The sequence below is a fragment of the Erpetoichthys calabaricus genome, chromosome 2 (assembly GCF_900747795.2).
Source record: "Erpetoichthys calabaricus chromosome 2, fErpCal1.3, whole genome shotgun sequence".
NCBI lineage: Eukaryota > Metazoa > Chordata > Cladistia > Polypteriformes > Polypteridae > Erpetoichthys > Erpetoichthys calabaricus.
In genome coordinates, this window is record NC_041395.2 from 118,597,158 (window position 1) to 118,620,455 (window position 23,298).

Consider the following 23,298-nt stretch of genomic DNA (forward strand, 5'->3'; position numbering starts at 1 on the left):
CATTTATACAGTTGTGTTCTTAGAGTGACATGCTAAGACATTTGAATTTAAACAATATCAGCTCATGAAGGGCTGAGTTCAGAAATATAGCACTATGCATGGACTTTTGCATAAAGTAAAACGTTTCTTTTTTAAATACATGAATAAAAAGATTAAGAGTTTGACTGCAATGGTTTTCACAATAAAAGTCATTTTACTACACATAAATGTTAATTAGAAAAATAACCCATAAAAGTCATGTTTTTGTTAGCGGCCAGGCCCCATTTCCTCCCTTCGGTGAGTGATGAACCAAAACCGATCAAATTACACACAACCATGCTCCACAGCACTTCTGTTGAGCTGTGCCGTTTTGGTCGCCAAATGGTAGATCAACTCGCTCCTTAATGTCCTCTTCTTTCCCTATAAATGTTCTGAAAAGAGGTATTACATTCCATAACATGGAAAACAAATTTTAAAATGCGCGTCTGGGGAATTTGTGTGTGTGTTAAACCAAAAGCAGCTTCCTCTTGCTGCTGAAATGTTTTCAGTGTCTTGTTGCGCCGCCATATCCCAAAGATACTTTTTTTATATTTTACACGTGATTACATTTTGTAATCAATTGAAAATGTATACATTTTAGGCAGAGGCGGAAAATCCTAAGGCAGCTCTATGATAGCCCACCATTCCCCTCAAGTGTGATGTTGCACAGCTTTGGATTATATTGCTGTCTGCTTTGTACAGTGCCACGAGGTTGGACTTGCTCTGAAAGGCACTACACACTTCCATCCATCTATCCATTCGTTCGTTCACTGCTGCCACTTAATCCAGTTTTAGAACTCTGTGAAAAAGGAGCAATAACCCTGGGCACAAGACGGGAACCAACACTAGATATTAACTTGACTGAGGGCTTTCTGGATTCATCGGTTTCTCCTGCATATCACAAACTGGAACATTCGGCTGAGAGTAGTATGGAATCACAAAGTGTTAACTCTCACTGTTTTAAATTCAGCATCATGACCTTGTGGCACCCGGACGGGGCTCACTCCCGGCCGGGACGCCCAGGAAGACAGGAGGAGGGCTCATTCCTCCTCCAGACCTTGAGGGGGCGAACGCCCTGGGGACCGCGGGTACAGAGCTGGGAAGCTCGACCCTGTAGGGGCCCGTGGTCACCGCCAGGGGGACCCCAATACCTGGAGGACCCTGGACCACAGCACTTCCGCCACACCAGGAAGTGCTGGGGGGAAGAGGAACAGGGACACCCGGAGTGCTTCTGGGGAGACAGCCGGCACTTCCGCCACACTGGGGAGTGTCGGTGGGAGATTGCCGGGAACACACCTGGAGCACATCCGGGTGCTTATTTAAAGGGGCCGCCTCCCTTCACAGATGGACTTGAGTCGGGTGGAAGAAGGACAAGGTTCTGGAGGAGAGAAGGAGGCGGTCTGAAGAGATAGAGATAGAGATAGAGATAGAGATAGAGATAGAGATAGAGACAGAGACAGAGACAGAGACAGAGACAGTGAGAAGGCATTGTGTTAAGGCCTGGACTGAGGGGTATTGGGGCTTGTATGAGTAGTGATGGATTGTATAATGGAGACCCTAAATAAACGTGTGCGGGGTAATTTAAACGTGTCTGCCTGTCTGTGTCCGGGTCATATTCCACAACCTTTAAACTTTTTATTAATTTATGCTTATAATTTTGTATTTGTCCTACCTCAGTTAGTACAGATCCATCATTCCAACCTTGAAAGAGTTGATTAGCTGACTAACCAAATTGTGCTACTTATAATAACCAGTGTCACGTGCAACAACTACTGATGAAATGAATGAGTTAAAAAAAGAATATATGTGTGTGTGCTGATGTTAATGGCAAGAGTATTTGTTTTTATATTTAAGGCCTGAATGTGTGTATTGCCTGTACTGAAAGCAACCTTCTAATTCAGCGGTTCTCAACAAGGGGGGCCTAAGGTAAACTTCCCAGGAGCCACAAGATGACTGAAAATAATAATAAAATTGAAGCAAATACTCAGATCAGAGAAGGGTGTCAAACTTGTCTTTTTAAAGCCATCCGCTTCATCAGTTTCCAAAATATAGTGCATACGGCGCACAATGAAGGTCAGTTTTCTCAAGGATCCCCTTTAATGTTAATTTCATAGATTCTATCCACACCAGTGACTGGTATGTAATTGAGCTGGAATACATTTACACCTGCCATTAAGATGGGTCTCCATTGCCCGCTCATGTTAATCCACACATACTGCAGCTACTAACGTGTAATTGGAATGGAAGCAGGATGTTTGCAATGATCTAACATGAAAAAGTCAAAAGCTGACATCCTGCTCTATTGTAGTGTTTTACAGTGAAACCAATGGAGGATACAACAGGTCAACTGTGCACACACCACTCTGGTCAAGTGTCATGGCCGGCCTCAATCCTCCCGTGGCCTAACTGTATGCATCCGCCACGCCACACGAGTCTTTTGTTCTTTCTGCTGACTTGATTGTTGTATGTGGATAGAAAACACAGTTGCACTCTCACTCATCTTAAATGTGGCTATCGCTGATGGAAGCATTGCAGTGCTAAATCCAGAGGATAGCAAAGCAGCTTCTGTAATTATTAAGTTATGAAAAACAAATCTGTAGTATCTAATTCTGTACTTTAAAAATAACTTCTGATTTTTTTATTTTCTGAAAGACTTAACACTTTTATGTATTTAACAAATAACACTTAAGCCAAATGAGCAGCTTTCGTTATCAAAAATATCTGCAGTGACAAATTCTGTATTTCGGCTATTACAGGTTATTATTTGTCCTTGAGAAATACCAACTTGTTTCATGTTATGATTAAGAAATTTAAGCAAAGATAAAAAAAAATAACTTTTTTAATAAAAACACACAGGCTGTTTTTGAAATGGCTTCTTACATACAAGCAGTGTAATAGCATTAGGAGCAGATATTGTTTTGTTATTAAATGGAAGTTCCAAAATAAGCCGCTTTGATGAGACAGCAGCACAAGTACAAGATGGGAAATATCACGATCTCGTAGGGGGGCCTGCACATATTCTTCTGGTTCTCGGGGGGAATTTTGTAGAAATAAAGGTCGAGAACCACTGCTCTAACACACCTATTTCATTGGTGCTCTAAAGATACACCTGCTTACTCTGTTATAAGAGGAAAAGGGCAAACGTTTTAATCAAAATTACCTTAACACAGATGCTTATGACTCCAGTGTGGATCCATCCATTTTGTCACATAAATCTGTTCCCTATTTCAGCAGAAATGAGCACAAAGGTCTAAGCAGGTAACATGCATTCTGAGGGACTGACTGACACACACACACAGTATGGCATCCACTGGAAACACTTGTCACCTGTTGATGGAACACTTACTTTGATACTTGTGCTAAGTATATTAAAGTAATTCACACTTAATTATTTGTTAATTTCCATGTGTTCACTTGCTTTAAGACTATTATTCACTTTGGTTTGAATTAGATTATTCCTTTTTGCACACTGAGTTTTTAATTATGATGTATTTGAATTGCTAGTAGCTTAGGTTCTTAAGTGGTTCTTTTTTCACTTTAATTTGTAAATTGGCAATAGATTGATGGTTCTTGATTTCTAACAGGTGGTGTTAAATTAGGGGTTAACAGCTGAGCAGGAGGTTAAGGGTGTGAGAAAAAGACACAGAGGGCAACAGGCTGGACAAGTGTGAGCACACAGCCGACTTAGAAAGAACTGCTGCTGGGATGGTTTACATTGTTTGTAGTTGTTCATTTTCTGTAATTTTATCTTTTTAGCAAATCTTCTGCTTTGTTCTGTAAAATGCTCGCTCTTGAAGTTGTGAATTTAATTTGTTTTAATGTAATTGAGAAAGAGGGATTGGCTGGCCTAATGGAGTGCATGTGGGAGACCCTCAAATAAGAGCGGCACAAGAAGCTCTGAGTTTGGTCATTACGCTAAGAAGGAAAGTTGTGAAGAGAATCTGAGTGTGACAAGGCCTCATGTCTCCGGATTAAACTAACTGCCCTGTAAAACAGGAATCTTGCCACAGATGGTGGTGTAGGGCTCCTTGAGTGTGGTGGTTTCTTCCTACTACTTGGTTAAGTGGTCCTCTTTTTTTTTTACAGATTGATGGGTCCAGTGGTTATGTAGAAATGACAGAAAGACCTGCACTAGTTTCTTCTTCACAAAGTAATGGCCACTTTGCCACTTTTGGCTTTTTTTTTTGGGGGGGGGGGGGGTTGATTGTGTATGTACAGTATGTAAATCTGTGGTGTCCTTTTGCAAACCCTGAGAAAAAGAAACCTAGGTTATATACAAATAATATAAATAAAACTACTAAAAGTAATTAAGTCTTAGTGTTCAGAATACTTTAATCACCAGATGCCGTAATCACCCATACTATGTATATTATCCTTGTATCAGCAAGATGAAAGGGAAGGTCTACAGGACGGTAGTGAGACCGGCTATGTTATATGGGTTGGAGACGGTGGCACTGACCAGAAAGCAGGAGACAGAGCTGGAGGTGGAAGAGTTAAAGATGCTAAGATTTGCATTGGGTGTGATGAGGATGAATAGGATTAGAAATGAGTGCATTAGACGGTCAGCTCAGGTTGGACAGTTCAGAGACAAAGTCAGAGAGGCTAGATTGCGTTGGTTTGGACATGTGCAGACGAGAGGTGCTGGGTATATTGGGAGAAGGATGCTAAGGATAGAGCTGCCAGGGAAGAGGAAAAGAGGAAGGCCTAAGCGAAGGTTTATGGATGTGGTGAGAGAGGACATGCAGGTGATGGGTGTAACAGAACAAGATGCAGAGGACAGAAAGATATGGAAGAAGATGATCTGCTGTGGCAACCCCTAACAGGAGCAGCCAAAAGAAGAAGGAGAATTGTTGATTCTGTCACACAATTTCGAACAGAGGGAACCGCAGCCAGTGTTCACATTTAGGATCACATTGTATCCAGAAGGATGAACACTTTCCTTGGGTTGCTTAGATACCTTGGGCAGTGCAGCACACAGCTCTTCACTTCTGATAGTGCAGCCACTTTTGTAGGGGTTTGTTTATCTGCTAACTTAGTCCTGCAGCTCCCATGCATATTTGAAACTTTAGAAATTTAACTCGGTTAAAAGTTATGACTGGAAACAAAGTGGCAGAAATTTCAGAAACTCCAGGCTCTCAATTCTATTTTTTTTTTACTTCTCTTGATTATGCTGAGGAGGACTCATCTTTGGATTGCTCTCTCTCACCCCTTCACAGCTAATAGCTAATATGTCAACACTAAGAACCAACCAGCTTCAAGAGGAACCACTCCACTGAGATTGCTCTACTAATTGTGGTTGACCGGCTACAGTTTGCTAGAGCTACCGACACATCATCAGTCCTGATCTTTCTAGACGTCTCCTCTGCCTTTGACACATTCCTTGCCACCTTCTCTGACCCCTGCATCACTGGGACTGCTCTCAGACAGTTAGAATACTACATCTTGGGCACATCCTACAGTGTGTCCTGGCGAGGAGAGTTGCCAAAGGCACACCAGACATGCACAGGGGTGCCCCAAGTGTAAGTGCTGGGTCCTCTACTTTTCTCTCTGTGCACCACCTCTCTGGGCCCCATCATCCAATCCCATGGGTTCTCTTATCAGTGCTTTATGAATACTACACAGCTGTACCTGTTGTTCCCTCCAGTGGACAATACAGTATCAGCTAGAGTCTCTGCATATCTTACTGATATCTCAACTTGGATGAAGGACCACCATCTACAGATCAACCTGGCAAAAACCAAGCTTCTTGTGATCTTGGCCATTCAGTCTATTCAACTTTCTATCTCTGTACAGCTTTGCTCACTGTCACTAACACCTGCCAAGTCAGTACGCAACCTTGGGGTGGTGACCGAATAACAGCTATCTTTTTCTGAGCCCATTTCTACTGTTTCTCATTCATGCAGGTTCACACTGTGCAATATCCACAAGATCAGACCTTATCTATGGAATAAGCAACACAACTTCTGGTCCAGGCTTTGGTCTTGTCGCATCTGGACTACTGCAACTCGCTTCTTGCAGGAGTACTTGCATGTGCTATTGAGGCACTGAAGACAGTCCAGAATGCAGCGGCCCGTCTTGTATTTAACCAGCTGAGGTGGGCACATGTCACACCTCTCTTCAGGTCATTACATTGGCTCCCTAGAACAGCACACATTAATTTCAAATCCCTGATGCTTGCCTACAGAGTAGTCAATGGGTCAGCACCTGCATATACAGAAACACTGCTGAGACGCTATGCTCCTTCTCACCCACTCAGGTCTGCGAGTGAACAACGTCTGGTGATGCTGCCTCTGCGTGGTGTCAAGTTTTAATCCAGACTCTTTTCCTATGTAGTTCCTAGCTGGTGGAATGAGCTGCCCACCTCCATTTGAACTGCTGACTCTCTCAATGTATTTAAGAAGCAATTGAAACCCCATCTCTAGTGTGAATATCTGCCTCAGTGAATGAATAAAAAATTTTAAAAAACTTTTCTCTGATCTTTCATATTGTTGGTTGATGTTACGTTAAGTTTAACTGCTTTATCAATTGTTAATCTATGTTTGTAAATTTATTAGCTATTACATCCTTTCACTTGCAACAATCAACGTTTGTTACCTGTCCTACTACACTTGCTGAACAAACAGGCCCCAGCCTAATGTTACTCGATTATGTTTACCTCTTTTGTAAGTCGCTTTGGGTAAAAGCATCTACCAAGCAAATCAATGTAAATGTAAATGTGTGGTGAGCGTACTGGCACAATAATGGCTGCTGTCGCATCATCCAGGTGGGTGCTACACATTGGTGGTGGTAGAAGTGGTTCCTCTCTGTCTGTCTGTGCTTTGAGTAGTAAGAACAGTGCTGTGTAAATGTAATTAATTAATTATTATTATTATTATTATTATTATCTTGCCAGATGTTGAAAGCTATGACAGAAAGCAGTTACTGGGAATCTCCAATTTGTTGCATTATTGGAAAGTTTTCACAATGAATGCTACAAAATCATCAACCTAATATTAAAGAAAAAGGCAATTTGATGCAAATTTTTAGTTGTTTGCTAAAAAAAAAATCAGCAAAGATCCTTTGTAAATAGAAGTCACCCTATGCATCTAACTTAACAATGTTAATACTAATATCTTCAGACATTTTTTGAGGTTTTGGTTGGGCACACAGTTTTAAGGAATACCTGTGGCCCATTTTTCTCCACTTAGAACTGTGTAAAATCAGTGAAATTTCTGGTTCTTAATGAGATTTAGGTTTGCACTTGAACTAGGCCTTTCTAACAGTCTTTCACCACTCAAGCTATACTTGCTTTTATGTTTCGGAAAAGTGTTTCCAGACTCTGAATGGACATCCTGACATTCCTCTGAATGTATTCATACCATTTTAAGTCTGTTATCCACCAACAGAATATTGTTTCAGAAGTCTTCAGGACTTCGATGCCCATTTTGGCAAACCTGAAGTGAGCACTCCTGTTCTTGTTGAGGAGCACTAGATTACATATTGCTGCTTGGCTGTGGATGTCCATCCATCCATCCATTTTCCAACCCGCTGAATCCGAACACAGGGTCATGGGGGTCTGCTGGAGCCAATCCCAGCCAACACAGGGCACAAGGCAGGAAACAATCCAGGGCAGGGTGCCAACCCACCGCAGGACACACACAAACACACCCACACACCAAGCACACACTAGGGCCAATTTAGAATCGACAATGCACCTAACCTGCATGTCTTTGGACTGTGGGAGGAAACCGGAGCGTCCGGAGGAAACCCACGCAGACACGGGGAGAACATGCAAACTCCACGCAGGGAGGACCCGGGAAGCGAACCCGGGTTCCCAGGTCTTCCAACTGCGAGGCAGCAGCGCTACCCACTGCGCCACCGTGCCGCCGGCTGTGGATGTGATCTTTCCAATTATGAAGTCATAAATATTGACTTTATCGGAGGGAAAATAGTCCTGCAAACATCTTAGTATTCTCCGAGGGTTCTTTGTGACTGAATATTTTACACCCTACACACTTGGAGAGAATATGGCAAGATAACCAATCCTGAAAACACAATGGTATTAAACTGTTTCTTTATGGTCAAGATCACTCTGACTATGGTTTAATGGTATCTTTGAGCCTTCATTTTTTCCCTGTATTAGATAACCAACATACTCTTTTATTTTTTTTACTCTGCTTAGGGACATATTGAGACTTGGAATCCCCTCAAGGTTGCTGGATATCATGGCCCGCCTGTACACTGGTACTTTGAGTGCTGTGCAGAGTGGAGCAGAACCTTAGCATTTCTCTCAGTTGATTTTGGTGTTCGTCAGGGGTGTGTTCTTGCTCCTACTCTGTTCAATGCTTGCATGGACTGGGTGTTGGGCAGCAGCGGCTGTGGGGCATCTGTTGGCGAAGAAAGTTTCACTGATCTTGACTTTGCTGACAATACTGTGATCTTCACAGAGTCCATGGAGGCTCTGATTGGGGCTCTTGGGAGACTAAGTGAGGAGTCTGAGTGTCTGGGCTTGCGAGTGTCCTGAATAAAAACCAAGATCCAGGCCTTCAGTGACCTCTTGGGCACAGCCATCAGCAGTGTGTCTGTTTACAGAGAGAATGTTGACCTTGTCGAGAGGTTTTCTTACCTTGGCAGTGACATTCATGTGTCTGGTGACTCTTAATATGAAGTCAGTAGATGGACTGGTTCAGCATGGGGGTCATGAGGTTGCTGGAAAGGGGTGTGTGGCGTTCCCGATATCTATGCAAAAGGACGAAGGTCCAAGTATATGGTTGTGAGACATGGTCACTATTCAGGTAGGTATTTTGGTACTGTGTCTCTTCAAAGAATCCTTGGGTACCGCTGGTTTGACTTTGTTTTGAATGAGCTGTTGCTCATGGAGCCCCAAATGACACACATTACCTGCATTGTGTAGGAGTGTCAGTTACGGCACTATGGCCATGTGGTGCAATTCCCTGAGGGTGATCCAGCTCGTAGGATCCTCACTGTTGTGGACACCAGTGGCTGGACCAGGCCAAGTGGACGCCCACATAACATCTGGCTGTGGCAGATAGAGGGTAATTTCCGGTGGGTGGGACTGGACTGCATGTCTGCCTTGGGGGCTGCCAACCAGAATCCTGAGCTGTTTTGTCGTGTGGTGGGAGGGGCAATGCACTGTGCCAGTGCATGCTCCCCAACCTGACCTAACTGACCTGACCTCTGCTTAGACCAAAAATGAAGAAAAGACTTGGTCACCTAGTCTTTGAAGAAGTTAGAGCTAACCCTCTGGCACTCTTATGGGGTTCTCATTTGGAATGCTGTTTGCAGACACCTTGTCCTAGAAGAGCAACTCTAGATTGAAGATGTAGTAGCCTCTTAATCTCATATATGTTTCCCTCTTGTATTATATGTTTCTTACCTCTCCAATTCTGAAAGCAAGGGGTGACAATGCATAATATTGCTTTGATCTGCATTGGAGATGTCTTCTATGTGTAGTTTGCACAGCTTTTCATGTTTTACCACAATCTCCTGTTTCCACCTTCAGTTTCGAGAACAACTATAGAGAACAACTCTAAACTGTCCCAGAATGAGTGTGTACAAGTATGTGCAAGTATGGGGCCTACAATGGAATGGAGGGCGCTCTGTGACAGGTACCTGCTTAAATTCATTGCTGTTAGGTAAAGCTCTGGATTCTCATGACATAGAACTGGATAAGTGAGCAAACATGGAGGATGAATATAGTGTTTACCGATCTATGTGGCATGAATAAGTGTAATATAGTGTTCAAGATAGAAATGCAAAATGTTATGTATTGATGGCATTGCAGTAGAAAGGTAAACCTTAATTTCACCAATTAAGTTCAGTGAGGTAATTTACAAAATGAACTCCTTATAAACAAAGATCCAACACCACATGAAAAATCTGGTCTGTCAGTCCAAGTAAACTTTATATTACACCTTTCACAGAGAAGACTATTACAAAGTATGCCAGCCACCTGATGGCATCCCCATAAGAGTGAACATTCCATTTCTGTTATCTTCAAAGCAGACATGGGTCCCCTAGGACAACACCATCATAAGCCATTCCTCCTGAGTGAAGTATCCTGCTCCTCTAATGACAGGCTATTATACAAACTCAGCTTATGGGGAACAAAAGACGTCTACAAAAATCAAACCATTGTAAATTACAGGGCCCCTCGCAAGTCACTCAAAAGAAAGCAGGCAGCCGACAGTCCAGCAGGACTCCGCGTTGAGGCCTTTAAAATCAACTGACACATTAAGAAAATATTTATGAGTGGAAGGGAAACATTTATTTCCTGTTCATATCTCAGAACAATAATTCTTATTCTTATAAATTAAATACAGAGTTGGTTCTCAGAACAGCGGCAATTATCACACTTCCCGGCATTCAGCAGAGGCATTGTCTTTCAGGCAGGCAGCCTCTATTAAAGTCAAGCAGGCTTTTCTCACAGAGTGGAGGAAATGTAGAACAACCAAGTCTATGCAGAGAACCTTTAAGAGTGCAGGCTGCAAGCATCAAATAGCTGATTGGTGAAGTCGTCTCTTCTGTTAACACAAAGTTTACCATTATAGGGCACTTTACTTACACTGGATTTAGAAACTTGGGTGCCTTGGACAGGAATGCTGCTGCCTGCTTTACAGGGATTCCACCCCAAGCCCCCCAGATACTGCATGGCATTCGGGCTCTCCTTCACCTCTCCTCCAAATGGCCATTAATTATTAAGCCAAATCTTCTTTGCCTATCAGTCACTTTGTCTCATCCCACCATGTATGTGTCAGCATCCTGCCACCCTCCATAGACTGGAGTCTCTGGATTTCAACAGGTTCTTAATGCATTCTGTAAAGTGGCTAACATCAACCCTCCCTGCACTGCCGTGGACAGCTTGTCCACTTTTTAACACCTTTTCTACAATGTTGTGCTGCTTCTCCATTCTCAACAATCCCACTAATGACATCAATGAGACAAACGTTATAATCAAGGAGGCAACACACTGAATTCTTGCAAACAAGCCCAAACGAACTTCAGTTTTCTTCTCCTGCAGCTGAAATCCCCTCCACTTCTGGCCACGATAAACCCCTCCAAAACAATCAATCTGCAGAGTCCCTGTGACCTGTTCTAGTCTTAAACTTACTCTCTTTGCACTGTCTTAACTGTTATGAGAAACAGGAGGTAGCACTGGATTATTGTGGGGGGGGGGGGGGGAGACCAGTAAATGATAACGGTAAGCAAAAACATAATTAGGAAAAGCAAAAGGCCAAAACCATGGGATCAAAAAATAGTGAAGCAACTGGAAAAGACGTTACTCAGAAGCTGAAGGCAACGCAAAAGTTAAAAACCATTAGTCAATCCTAAAGCGTTGGTCTACTTGGAAATTATACTAAAGAGAATTTGAGTTGCAGAGTACCCATAAAGGAATAAAACCATTGCGCACTTATAGTGTCACGTCCATGATGTCATCAAGTTATGGTCAGATGACACTTCCCAACAATGCAAAGAAAATCAAAATGGGAATAAAAATAAACTCCAAATTAGGTCAAAATGAAAAAAAACATCAGAAATGAGGGCACAAAATAACCTAACATAACTCAATTGTATTTAAGTGCCTTGAGCATGGGAAAGGCGCTATATAAATAAAATATTATTATCCATCCATCCATCCATTTTCCAACCCGCTGAATCCAAACACAGGGTCACGGGGGTCTGCTGGAGCCAATCCCAGCCAACACAGGGCACAAGGCAGGGAACCAATCCTGGGCAGGGTGCCAACCCACCACAGGACACACACAAACACACCCACACACCAAGCACACACACAAGGGCCAATTTAGAATCACCAATCCACCTAACCTGCATGTCTTTGGACTGTGGGAGGAAACCGGAGCGCCCGGAGGAAACCCACGCAGACACGGGGAGAACATGCAAACTCCACGCAGGGAGGACCCGGGAAGCGAACCCAGGTCTCCTAACTGCGAGGCAGCAGCGCTACCACTGCGCCACCGTGCCGCCAAATATTATTATTATTATTATTATTATTATTATTATTATTATTATTGCTTAATTTCCCATCTGCTGTCAAAGTTCACAGTTTTGGAGGTCTAAATGCACAAAACAATAACAAAACTCACACAAATAGCTGAAAAACAGTGGCAATCAGGAATGTGTCATTACATAATACCCAACTCCCTTTATTTTTCTCTGTAAATCTTACTGTCATAGTAAAGGAAGAATAACAGGTTGGGTCCTCTTTGATTATTTGCTATAAAATAGACTTCAGTTTTTGCTAATACAAAAATTGTGAATAACAATGAGCAAGGATGGTTGCAAATGGGTCATGGATACATTAGAACAATCTAGATGAGAACAGGACATTCTGCCCAACAATGCTCAAGAGTCCTGTCCATTTAATTCTTCCAAAATAACACCAAGTCTCTCGTTTTGAAAGTCCCTATAGTCCTACTCTCTACCACACTACTTGGTAGCTTATTCCAAGTGTCTATGGAATGTATGTGTGAAATTTACCCTTAACGTATGTGCCCAGGATATTGTTGAACTCATTTTAAAGTAAGAGTCCCGATTCCCTTCATAATTTTAAACACTTCAGTCATGTCCCTTCTTAATCTTCTTTTGCTTAAGCTGTAAAGGCTCAGCTCTTTTAATCTTTCCTCATAATTCATCCCCTGTAGCCCTGGAATCAGCCTAGTCGCTCTTCTCTGGACCTTTTTGTAGCCGGGAGACTAAAACTGCACACAGTACTCCAGATGAGGCCTCACCAGTGCATTATAAAGGTTGAGCAGAGCCTCCCTAGACTTGTACTCTACACGTCATACTATATAACCTAACATTCTGTTAGCCTTCTTAATGGCTTCTGAACACTGACTGGAAGTTGATAGCTTAGAGTCCACTATAACTCCTAAATCCTTCTCATAAGGTGTACTCAATTTTTACAACTCCCATTCTGTAAAGCCTAATATTTTATTTCCTATATGTAGTACTCACCAATCCTGTGATAGCAGCTTACTAGGAACATTTCCTGTTGTCTATGTCTAATGACTCAGGCGCCGGCGAGAGTGACAGCCTTTTCAACAGCTCCGTGTACAACTTTATTTTTCTACCTTTTATTTTTCTCTTTTTTATTATTTTTTATTGATCACTCCTATCACTTTCTTTTATGTGGATTCGTTCCCTGGACACTCTTACTTTTACAACGTGGACATGGATTTTTACACGCAGAGACTCATCTTTTCAAGTACTCAACTTCAAGCACTGAGAACAAATGCCAGTGCCGATGTGGTTCCCTATTTACCCGACGAGGTAAGAAGGCGGTATCGTGGCAGCAGAGCCGGCACTAAGCTAAAAATGAAGCGGCTTGCGAGAAAGTGGCCTTCTGCAATCCTGGGAAATGTGAACTCAATCTCAAATAAGATCGACAAACTGGCTGCGCTGGTGAAAAATGTCAGAACCTACAGAGAATGCAGTTTGTTGTGCTTTTGCGAAACGTGGCTAACTACCACCATCCCAGATGCTAACGTGGAACTACCTGGGTTTAGCACAGTTAGAGCGGACAGAGACGCAAATACCTGTGGGAAGCACAAAGGAGGAGGTCTAGCTCTCTATGTCAAGGTGGTGTAACTCTGGACATGTTAATGTCAAAGTCTCCACTTGCTGCAGGGACATCGAACTGTTGGCCGTAAGTTTGCGTCCCTATTACTTGCCCAGAGAGTTTGGACACGTCATTGTTGTTATTGTTTACATTCCTCCTCGGGCAGACGTGGAGATAGCGAGTGACATCATCCATTCTGCTGTTGCTAAGTTACAAACGCAGCACCCTGAGGCGCTTGTGCTAATCGCTGGAGCTTTTAACCATGTGACGCTCGACAAAACATTACCTGCCTTCTCCCAGTATGTGGATTGTAACACCCGGGGAAATAAGACTATTGACTTACTGTATGCAAATGTTAAAGACGCATACAGCGCCACCCTGCTGCCTGCGCTTGGGAAAGCAGATTATAACCTGGTTCTGCTTCAGCCTCAATACAAACCAAGAGTGAGAGTCCTACCTACAACCACACTCTCATTTAGGAAGTGGACCCCTGAGGCAGAGCAGGCTCTGAGAGACTGCTTTGGAACTACAGACTGGGATATCCTGCAGGGATCACATAGTGAGAACACTGAGGAGGTTGTTGACTGCACTACTAACTACATCAACTTCTGTATGGACATTGTAGTTCCAGTAAGAACTGTACGCTGCTATGCTAACAACAAGACATGGATTACAAGTGACATCAAGGGCCTTTTGAACCGGAAGAAAAGGGCTTTTAAAGGCGGTGATCAGCATGAGCTCAAGCTCGTGCAGAAGGAACTCAGAGTCCAGCTCAGGGAGGCTAAGGAGCAGTACAGGAGAAAGCTGGAGCAGAAGTTGCATAATAACAGCATGAAGGAACTGTGGGATGGGATGAAGATCATCACTGGCTGCAGCTTGAAGTGGGGTGCCACCATCGAGAGAGGCGTGAAGAGAGCAAACCAAACGAACAACTTCTTTAACAGGTTTGACCACCCTAACCCACTCTCACCTCGGAGTACTGCACCCTCCATCCATCCTTCTGCTGATACCAGCATAGGAGAGACATCTCCACTCACAATCACAGCAGCACAGGTGAGCAGAGAGCTGAAGAGACTTCGTGCCAGCAAAGCAGCGGGTCCAGATGGAGTATCACCATGACTGCTGAAGGTCTGTGCGTCGGAGCTGGGGAGTCCTCTACAGTGCATCTTCAACCTGAGCCTGGAACGGGGAGAGTCCCAAGGCTTTGGAAAACATCTTGCATCACCCCAGTCCCAAAGGTATCACGTCCTAGTGAGCTGAATGACTCCGGCCTGTCGCTCTGACGTCACATGTGATGAAGACCATGGAGCGGCTGGTGCTTCACCACCTGAGGCCACAGGTACGCCACGCTCTCGACCCTCTGTAGTTCGCATACCAGGAGAAGGTGGGAGCGGAGGATGCCATCATCTATATGTTACACCGGTCCGTCTCCCACTTGGACAGAGGCAGTAGTGCTGTAAGAATTATGTTTCTAGACTTCTCTAGCGCCTTCAACACCATCCATCCTCTGGTCCTTAGGGACAAGCTGACAGAGATGGGAGTAGATTCATACCTAGTGGTATGGATCATGGACTATCTTACAAAAAGACCTCAGTATGTGCGTCTCGGGAACTGCAGGTCTGACATTGTGGTCAGCAACACAGGAGTGCCGCAGGGGACTGTACTTTCTCTGGTTCTGTTCAGCCTATATACATTGGACTTCCAATACAACTCGGAGTCCTGCCACGTGCAAAAGTTCGCTGACGACACTGCTATCGTGGGCTGCATCAGGAGTGGGCAGGAGGAGGGGTATAGGAACCTCATCAAGGACTTTGTTAAATAGTGCGACTCAAACTACCTACACCTGAACACCAGCAAAACCAAGGAGCTGGTGGTGGATTTTAGGAGGACCAGGCCCCTCATGGACCCCCTGATCATCAGAGGTGACTGTGTGCAGATGGTGCAGACCTATAAATACTTGGGAGTGCAGCTGGATGATAAATTGGACTGGACTGCCAATACTGATGCTCTGTGCAAGAAAGGACAGAGCCAACTGTACTTCCTTAGAAGACTGGCATCCTTCAACATCTGCAATAAGATGCTGCAGATGTTCTATCAGACGGTTGTGGCGAGCGCCCTCTTCTATGCGGTGGTGTGCTGGGGAGGCAGCATTAAGAAGAAGGACGCCTCACACCTGAACAAACTAGTAAGGAAAGCAGGCTCTATTGTAGGCACGGAGCTGGACAGTTTGACATCCGTGGCAGAGCGACCTGCGCTCAGCAGGCTCCTGTCAATCATGGAGAATCCACTGCATCCACTAAACAGTGTCATCTCCAGACAGAGGAGCAGCTTCAGCGACAGACTGCTGTCACTGTCCTGCTCCACTGACAGACTGAGGAGATCTTTCCTCCCCCAAACTATGCGACTCTTCAATTCCACCCGGGGGGTTAAACGTTAACATTATTCAAAGTTATTGTCTGTTTTTACCTGCATTTTTATTACTCTTTAATTTAATATTGTTTTTTGTATCAGTATGCTGCTGCTGGAGTATGTGAATTTCCCCTTTGGATTAATAAAGTATCTATCTATCTATCTATCTATCTATCTATCTATCTATCTATCTATCTATCTATCTATCTATCTATCTATCTATCTATCTATCTATCTAGTACTTTGTAATTACTTACGTTAAAAAGCTACTATACATGATAATTATAGATTTTTTTCCTTTCATACTTGCTTTTTTTAATCCGCTTTGAAGGGGTTGTGGGGGGCCAGCACCTGTCATAGACAGTAGTGTAATGCAAGGCACACTTACTCATTCAGGGCTAATTTTGAGCTGCACACTAATCTTACAGTCTTTTAGACATTGAATAGCAACAAAAGAAAAAGTAAATACAGATAACATGCAGTATCCACAAAATTAGAGCCCCTCCTGAGGCATGTGGAACTATGAAGTGGCAACATTAACCATTTAACTGAATGTCATTTATTTTTTAAGCAGAAAACCATGTTTTGTTTGACTTGTCACTGAAAACTGAAACATTTACACACCTCTGAGCTTCATCCAGTTTGAGTAATCCTCCTTTCAAGCTGGTCTCTCTTTTGTCTTACACCTAATGCACAGATAGGACAGTAAAAGAAGAACAAAGAAAGTTTGAGTCTAAATCAAAACTGTTGTAGAAATGACCAACACGTATTATGTATTCTCCAATTACAGGTCAAGTGTTACACAGTGATTTGCAGCCAGGGTTTGAACAGACAGCTTAGTAACTGAAGGTCTAAAGCTTTAACTTCTCTGCTGCAGTGTCTGCCAGGGAAAAAATGGATCTAATAAGCAAAAAGCACCAAAACAGCTTACAAAAGTAAATGTTTAACTTTGAATCTGAAAATGTTTGCAGTTACAAAAAATCAGCTAAAAATGTTTAGACTTTAAAAAAATAAAGAAACTGCCTAAAGAGACACACTGAACTATTTCCACATTTTCCACACTGTGAAGTAAGTCACTTCGAATGTGGATGCAGGAAGAACGTACCAATCCACCTGTGAACAAAAAAATGCTTTCTTCATGTTAACACACTCCTGAAAATGAATTAACGTTGTTATCTGGCTTAAAATGCAGTGATATGAATCCTTCGAATAAGACATAAAAACTGAGGCCCTGACTCTCAGTGGTCATAAAAGATCCTTGGGCATCTTTCAAAAAAGACTAGGGTGTTTTCTGATGTCCTGGCTATACTGCCGATCACAATCTTGTCCATCCCGGGCCTCTAATCTTCCCCTGACTCTAACTGGTTAACTCCCCCTAATAGCTGATGTGTGATGACTGCACTGGTGCTAAAATGGCTGCCGTTGCATTAAACAGGCAGATGCTACACATTGATGATGGTTGAAGTGGTTCCCCTCCTTTATGTAAAGCAATTTGAGTAGTTTAGAAAAGTGCTATATAAATGTAAATTATTACTATTATTACTCTTTTGATGTTGCAAGCTGAACTGTGTAGAAAGATCAAATTAAACAAAGCAATATTTAAGTGTTTTCCACCAAAAACTTCCCCTTGTAAACTGAAAAAACTCGTCAATGAGTTTCATGTTTCACAATTGCAAAATCACCTGCAAAACTAATTTTAGTGCCAGTTTGGCCACTCTGTATGCAAACCATATCTTAGTTGTTTCACTCATCACTACTAACATACATATCTTTGGATGCAGGTGAAAACCCAAGAAGACAAAAGGAGAACAACTAACTTTCACATAAACTCTAGGGCTATGTGGCTATGTAACTTCTAAAAACTGCATTACATTTGAATATTAATATGTGTGTATAGTAAAATAAAGGTAGTATAGAAAAGTATAGTATAGTAAAGCAAACATTTTATCTGATGTTACTTTGACAGCTTTATTAAAGGACGACCCATAATAACAGAAAGAACACGCAAACTGTACACACCACATGATGTCAGCACTGGGCTCTTTTGACTAGCAGCTGTAGGACAAACCTCTTTTCTACCTGGAGAACACACGACTCACAAACGATTAAGTCAAACATTCTCTATATAGTGGAACCTCGGTTCACAAACATCTCGGTACACGTACAAATCGGTTTACGACCAAAAAGTTCGCCAAACTTTTGCCTCGGTTCACGACCACACACTTGGTATATGAACAAGCCAGTTTCCTTTTCGGTTTGTACATGTTCAGTCTCTCCCTGTGCATTTCCTGTGCAGCGAGCGAGTGAGCAAGAGAGAGAGAGCGCGACACACACACACAGGCCCATGAGAGAGAGGCGCACACACAGGAGCGCGGGAGAGAGAGGCGCGCGCGCACACACACACACACACACACACACACAGGAGCGCGCGAGAGAGAGGTGCACACACACAGGCGCTCCAGAAAGAGAGACGCACGCACACACAGGCACGCGCGCGAGAGAGAGAGAGAGAGAGAGAGAGAGAGAGAGAGAGAGAGTGAGCATGAGAGGGAGGACTGGACGCATAAGGTAGAGAAGGCTTGATTTTGTTTTCACTTCTGTTTACAGTGATCGGTTCATAGCGTGCATTGTTGCAATGTTACTTTTCTTGGTGGTTTATTAAATTACGGATTTTTCAAATGTTCATTTTTTTCCCTGTGCGCAAAACTCATTAAAAAAAAGTGTTTTTAGCGAGCAATTCCTAGCACTATAGCGTGAACTATTGCAGTGTTAGTTTTCTCTGTTGTTCAAAGTTTTCTCAGTGTTATTCAATGTTTTTACATTTAGTTTACTATTACACTGTGCATTCTATGGTGTAATTAACTATATTTGTGCTTAAAAACTACAAAAATATATATTTACATACAGTTTGTACAATCTGGAACAGATTAATTGTATTTACATACAATCCATCCATCCATTTTCCAACCCGCTGAATCCAAACACAGGGTCACGGGAGCCAATCCCAGCCAACACAGGGCACAATGCAGGAATCAATCCCAGGCAGGGTGCCAACCCACCGCAGGACACACACAAACACACCCACACACCAAGCACACACTAGGGCCAATTTAGAATCGCCAATCCACCTAACCTGCATGTCTTTGGATTGTGGGAGGAAACCGGAGCGCCTGGAGGAAACCCACGCAGACACAGGGAGAACATGCAAACTCCACGCAGGGAGGACCTGGGAAGTGAACCCAGGTCCCCAGGTCTCCCAACTGCGAGGCAGCAGCGCTACCCACTGCGCCACCGTGCCACCCACATACAATCCTATGGGGTAAATTGCTTATGGTCATGACCAAATCGGTTTACGACCAGAGTTTTGGAACGAATTATGGTCGTGAACCAAGGTTCCACTGTATACCTTTTCTTTATCCAAGAAACTTCTGTAGTTTTTTTTAAATGGGATATAACAGCTGAGCCAGTTTTCTGGGTAGGGACAGCCCTCTGTTTACTTCTTTTCCATAAACTGAAAGGAACACAAGCTTTGCAAGCTTTTTCAAATTTAGCACCTTCTGAACATAATTTATTCAGGCTTTCACTTCACTTTGACTCAGACCCACACCAAAGAATCATTTTGAAAATAGAAGTTGTTAGCATCAGAGGCAACCAACAAAAATGGATCTCAACCTGGTTAACCAACAGGAGACAAGAAGTAGAGATGAAAGGAGAATGCTTCACGTGGAGTGAGGTCATCAATAGAATCCCTCCAGGGTCTGTCCTGGGGACATTACTTATTCTAATTAATATTAATGGCAGAGATGCTGGTGTAGTTAGTAAAATTGTAAAATCTGCAGATGATACTAAAATTGGAAGAAGAGACGATAGTGAGAAGGCGGCAAAAATAATTCAAAAAGTCCTGGACAAGCTTCAGAACTGAGTACACATTTGGAAAATACAGTTTAACATAAAAAAGTGCAACATGCTACATGTGGGCAAAAGGAACACCAATTATAAATACAAGATGGGAGCAAACATCTTAAAATGATTAACACGGGCACAACATTCTCATCATCTAAACAATGTGTAGGCAAATAAAATCTTAGGTTATATCTTAAAATTGGTGAATATCAATCAAGGGACATCTATATAATGCACTAGTGAGACCTCTTCTGGAGTATTGTGTGCAGTTCTGGTGACCACGCTACAAGAAAGACACAGCAGCACCCAAAGCAGTGCAGAGGAGAGCAACCAAGTGCATCCCAGGAATTAAGGACATGTCCTACTCTGACAAACTCAGAGAATTAAACCTGGTTAGCCTCAAGTACTGAAAATAATGTAGGGATCAAATCAAGGTCATCAAAATCCTCAAGGGTATTGATAATGTAGATCCAGCAGAATTCGTTCAACTAAACGGTAAATTACAAACATGAGGACGTCAGTGGAAATTAAGGGGAAGTGCATTTAGGACTAAAGCCTGGAAACACTTCCTTACGCTGCAAAGAGTTATGGGAATCTGGAACAAACTACTGAGACATGCAGTTGAAGCAGAAACCTTGACAACCATAAAGTGGTACCTGGCGGAGAAATTGGGACATTTTAGCTGCTAGCGAAACAAACAAGCATGATGGACTGAATGGTGTCATCTTGTTGTCAAATTTCTTATGCTCTTGTCTGTTTATACAGGGGCGGGTAAAAGTTGGTTTACAGTTGTTCATATGGAAAAAGATATGCAGGCAGGCTGGTTATGATTATTACAATACATTTATTAACTCAATAGCTTTATTAACTTTTTACTCAAAAGAATGGCACAGTACATTTAGGTACATTCTCGTAAGTGCTCAAATTGCCAACCTTCATTATTTACACCTTCTTGTAGTCTACTTGCTGCACTTTAATAATAATAATAATAAGAAGAAGAAGAAGGAGGCAAATAAGATGACAAATAATACAAATAAATAATACAATAATTAATAAATAAAAAAAATAATACAAGAATAAAATCGGCATTTCCCCAGGGAAAAAATAGAATGTCCGTCTGTCTGTATGCTTCCTATATAAACCTACACCCTTTGACCAATCTCTATCAAATTTTACATAGTTGCCCCCTAGGACCATACAGACAAGATAGACTATGTTGGAACCCAAAATGTTGACTCTGGGGTTCCCAGTAGTTTGTGTTTTTTTTTTTTCCTGTATGCTACAGTTTGCACACCAGTACCACCTGCCGGCTCAGAGCAAGTGAAACATCTGAACAGACTGAAGACAGTCAAGCAAACAAAAGGACCAGAGCTTGACATTACTTATTGGGGCAACAGCACATACTCCTTCTATCCACTGTAATATAAAAAGGGAGTATTGTGTGCTTTTGCTTGGGGATTGAGGCTTGATCAAGTGTGGAAGTGCAACACAAGGGAGGATCAAAGGGTTGATGTTGAACTCCTGCTTTGAACTGTCCATCTTGAACTAAGAGGCAATTTTTTGATTCATGGGAGCAGGGACATTCATAGAGTGACACTGGAGATGAAGGATGGGACAGTTACCATTGACAGGAGTGTCATCATTTAAAAAGCATAAACCTTTGCTTCTTTTCTTAACCCATTCTACAAATATACCCGGGAAACAATGGGTACTTGGACTAGTGTTCTATAAGGGCCACAGAGACTGTACAGTGAATGTGTCTAAGTGTTAGAAATACTTACAAAAAAGATCACTTTTAAATAGTGTACTGTGAATATGTCAATTATTTGTGAAATGCTAACCTATTGTCTTTGTGTGTGTAGTGTTCTACTGTATGTGGATGCAGCTGATAAGACACATTTCATGTTTTCTTTTAAACATGAATAAACTGAAAAAAACATAAACCTTAAACATGAGTTGTGACACCCTTTAATAGAACTGTATTATTACAAACATTTAATAACACTGCTATCGAGTCTATATGCAATTTCCAGTCCATTTATAGCTAAAACATACACTAAAGTTAAATCCCTCGATGAAACGGTTTTATTAAACTTTTTCTTAAGGTATTTATAACATGACCCCACAGCTTCAGTTCTACAGTACTTGCGCAATAAAAGGAAAAAAATGAGCCTGTACAATTGCCAAAAATGTTTTGCAATTTATTATATATATATTTTAAGTTGCCAGATTTAAGCAATAAACTGTGATTTATGATATGTGGGTAGCCACAAAGATCCACTTAGCATTGCCGATTATGGTTTTCGTGCAGAGATCCACCTGGGGGTCTGGGGGTAATATTGTGGGGGGTCGTTTAAAAGCTAAAACCATGCACGGCTAAACCTTTTTTTCTCGAGTCACTAATAATTTATTGGTTAAAATGTACTAAATGCCAACTTTAAAAGTGCAGTAAAATTAGAACAAGCCAAGGTGTTCTTTTAGTTATTACTGTCAGAAGTGTAGCTGAAGAAGACAGCGACCTTACCAGTTTAAGAAACCAGCAGATTCTTGTTTTAGAAGCAAATGGGAAAAGGCTCTGCATAATATTGTGCTAACAAAGAACAGTAAAAATGTAGACAATAGAAGTGTTTCTGTTTTTCCGCAGATCCATCACTGGGATTGCCATATCAACCATTAAAACAAGTCGTTCAATCAGAATGAAAATTACCTTGGAAGATCATCCTAGTCATCTGCATGCATTTACACTTAACAAGAGAGCACACACGTAATTTGCCATTAAAAGGTCAAATCCAGATAAATTTCGGTTATGGTAACGTTGTGATGGATGTGCTGCTGACACAAAACACCAAAAATGTCTCATTTACATGTTCACTGGTAAATGTAGTAGAGGCTAAATCTTTGATCTTCATTAGGCTGGTTGATCAGTTTTGCTGGCCATACAAATGTGACAGGGGAACACATATGGTGGAATTCTTCCACATTTTTGATGAAGATCTGGGATACCTAGTGGAACACCTCTGTGTGACAAACTGCTACAGCACCTGTGTGGACGCGTTCTGCCATCTGTAATGAATTGCTGGGTAACACCTAAGAATCGCAGAGGTGAGACTCCATGCACCCTGTTTAACTGCCTGCTTTCTATTGCTGAATGTGTTTTGACAGGTGTCAAGTTTTAGTCCGTCTAGACTGCCATTTAAAGGTGTCTGGCCTTCTTCAGTGCTGAGACCACTAAATTGCTTCTCTCTTGTGACTGGTGACCACTAAGCTTACATAGGAAGACACCACAGCTTGTGTAATGGTGCAATTCAAACAATATTCATGAAGAGCACACCACAAGACCAACGGGTTGAGTCATGGGGAGCTATCAACCATTATAGCCAGTGCCCAGT

The 23,298-nt window shown here is 42.3% G+C and overlaps 1 protein-coding gene across 1 annotated transcript in view; it reads right to left on the reverse strand.

The window, feature by feature from the left end:
- LOC114645332 (uncharacterized) overlaps positions 1–23,298 on the reverse strand; it is a 434,664-nt gene that overhangs the window by 258,478 nt on the left and 152,888 nt on the right. The window contains exon 2 of the mRNA XM_051923325.1: positions 16,627–16,692. Within this exon, the coding sequence (XP_051779285.1) occupies positions 16,627–16,643 (17 nt within the window). The 5' untranslated portion in view covers positions 16,644–16,692. The remainder of the gene's footprint in view (positions 1–16,626; positions 16,693–23,298) is intronic.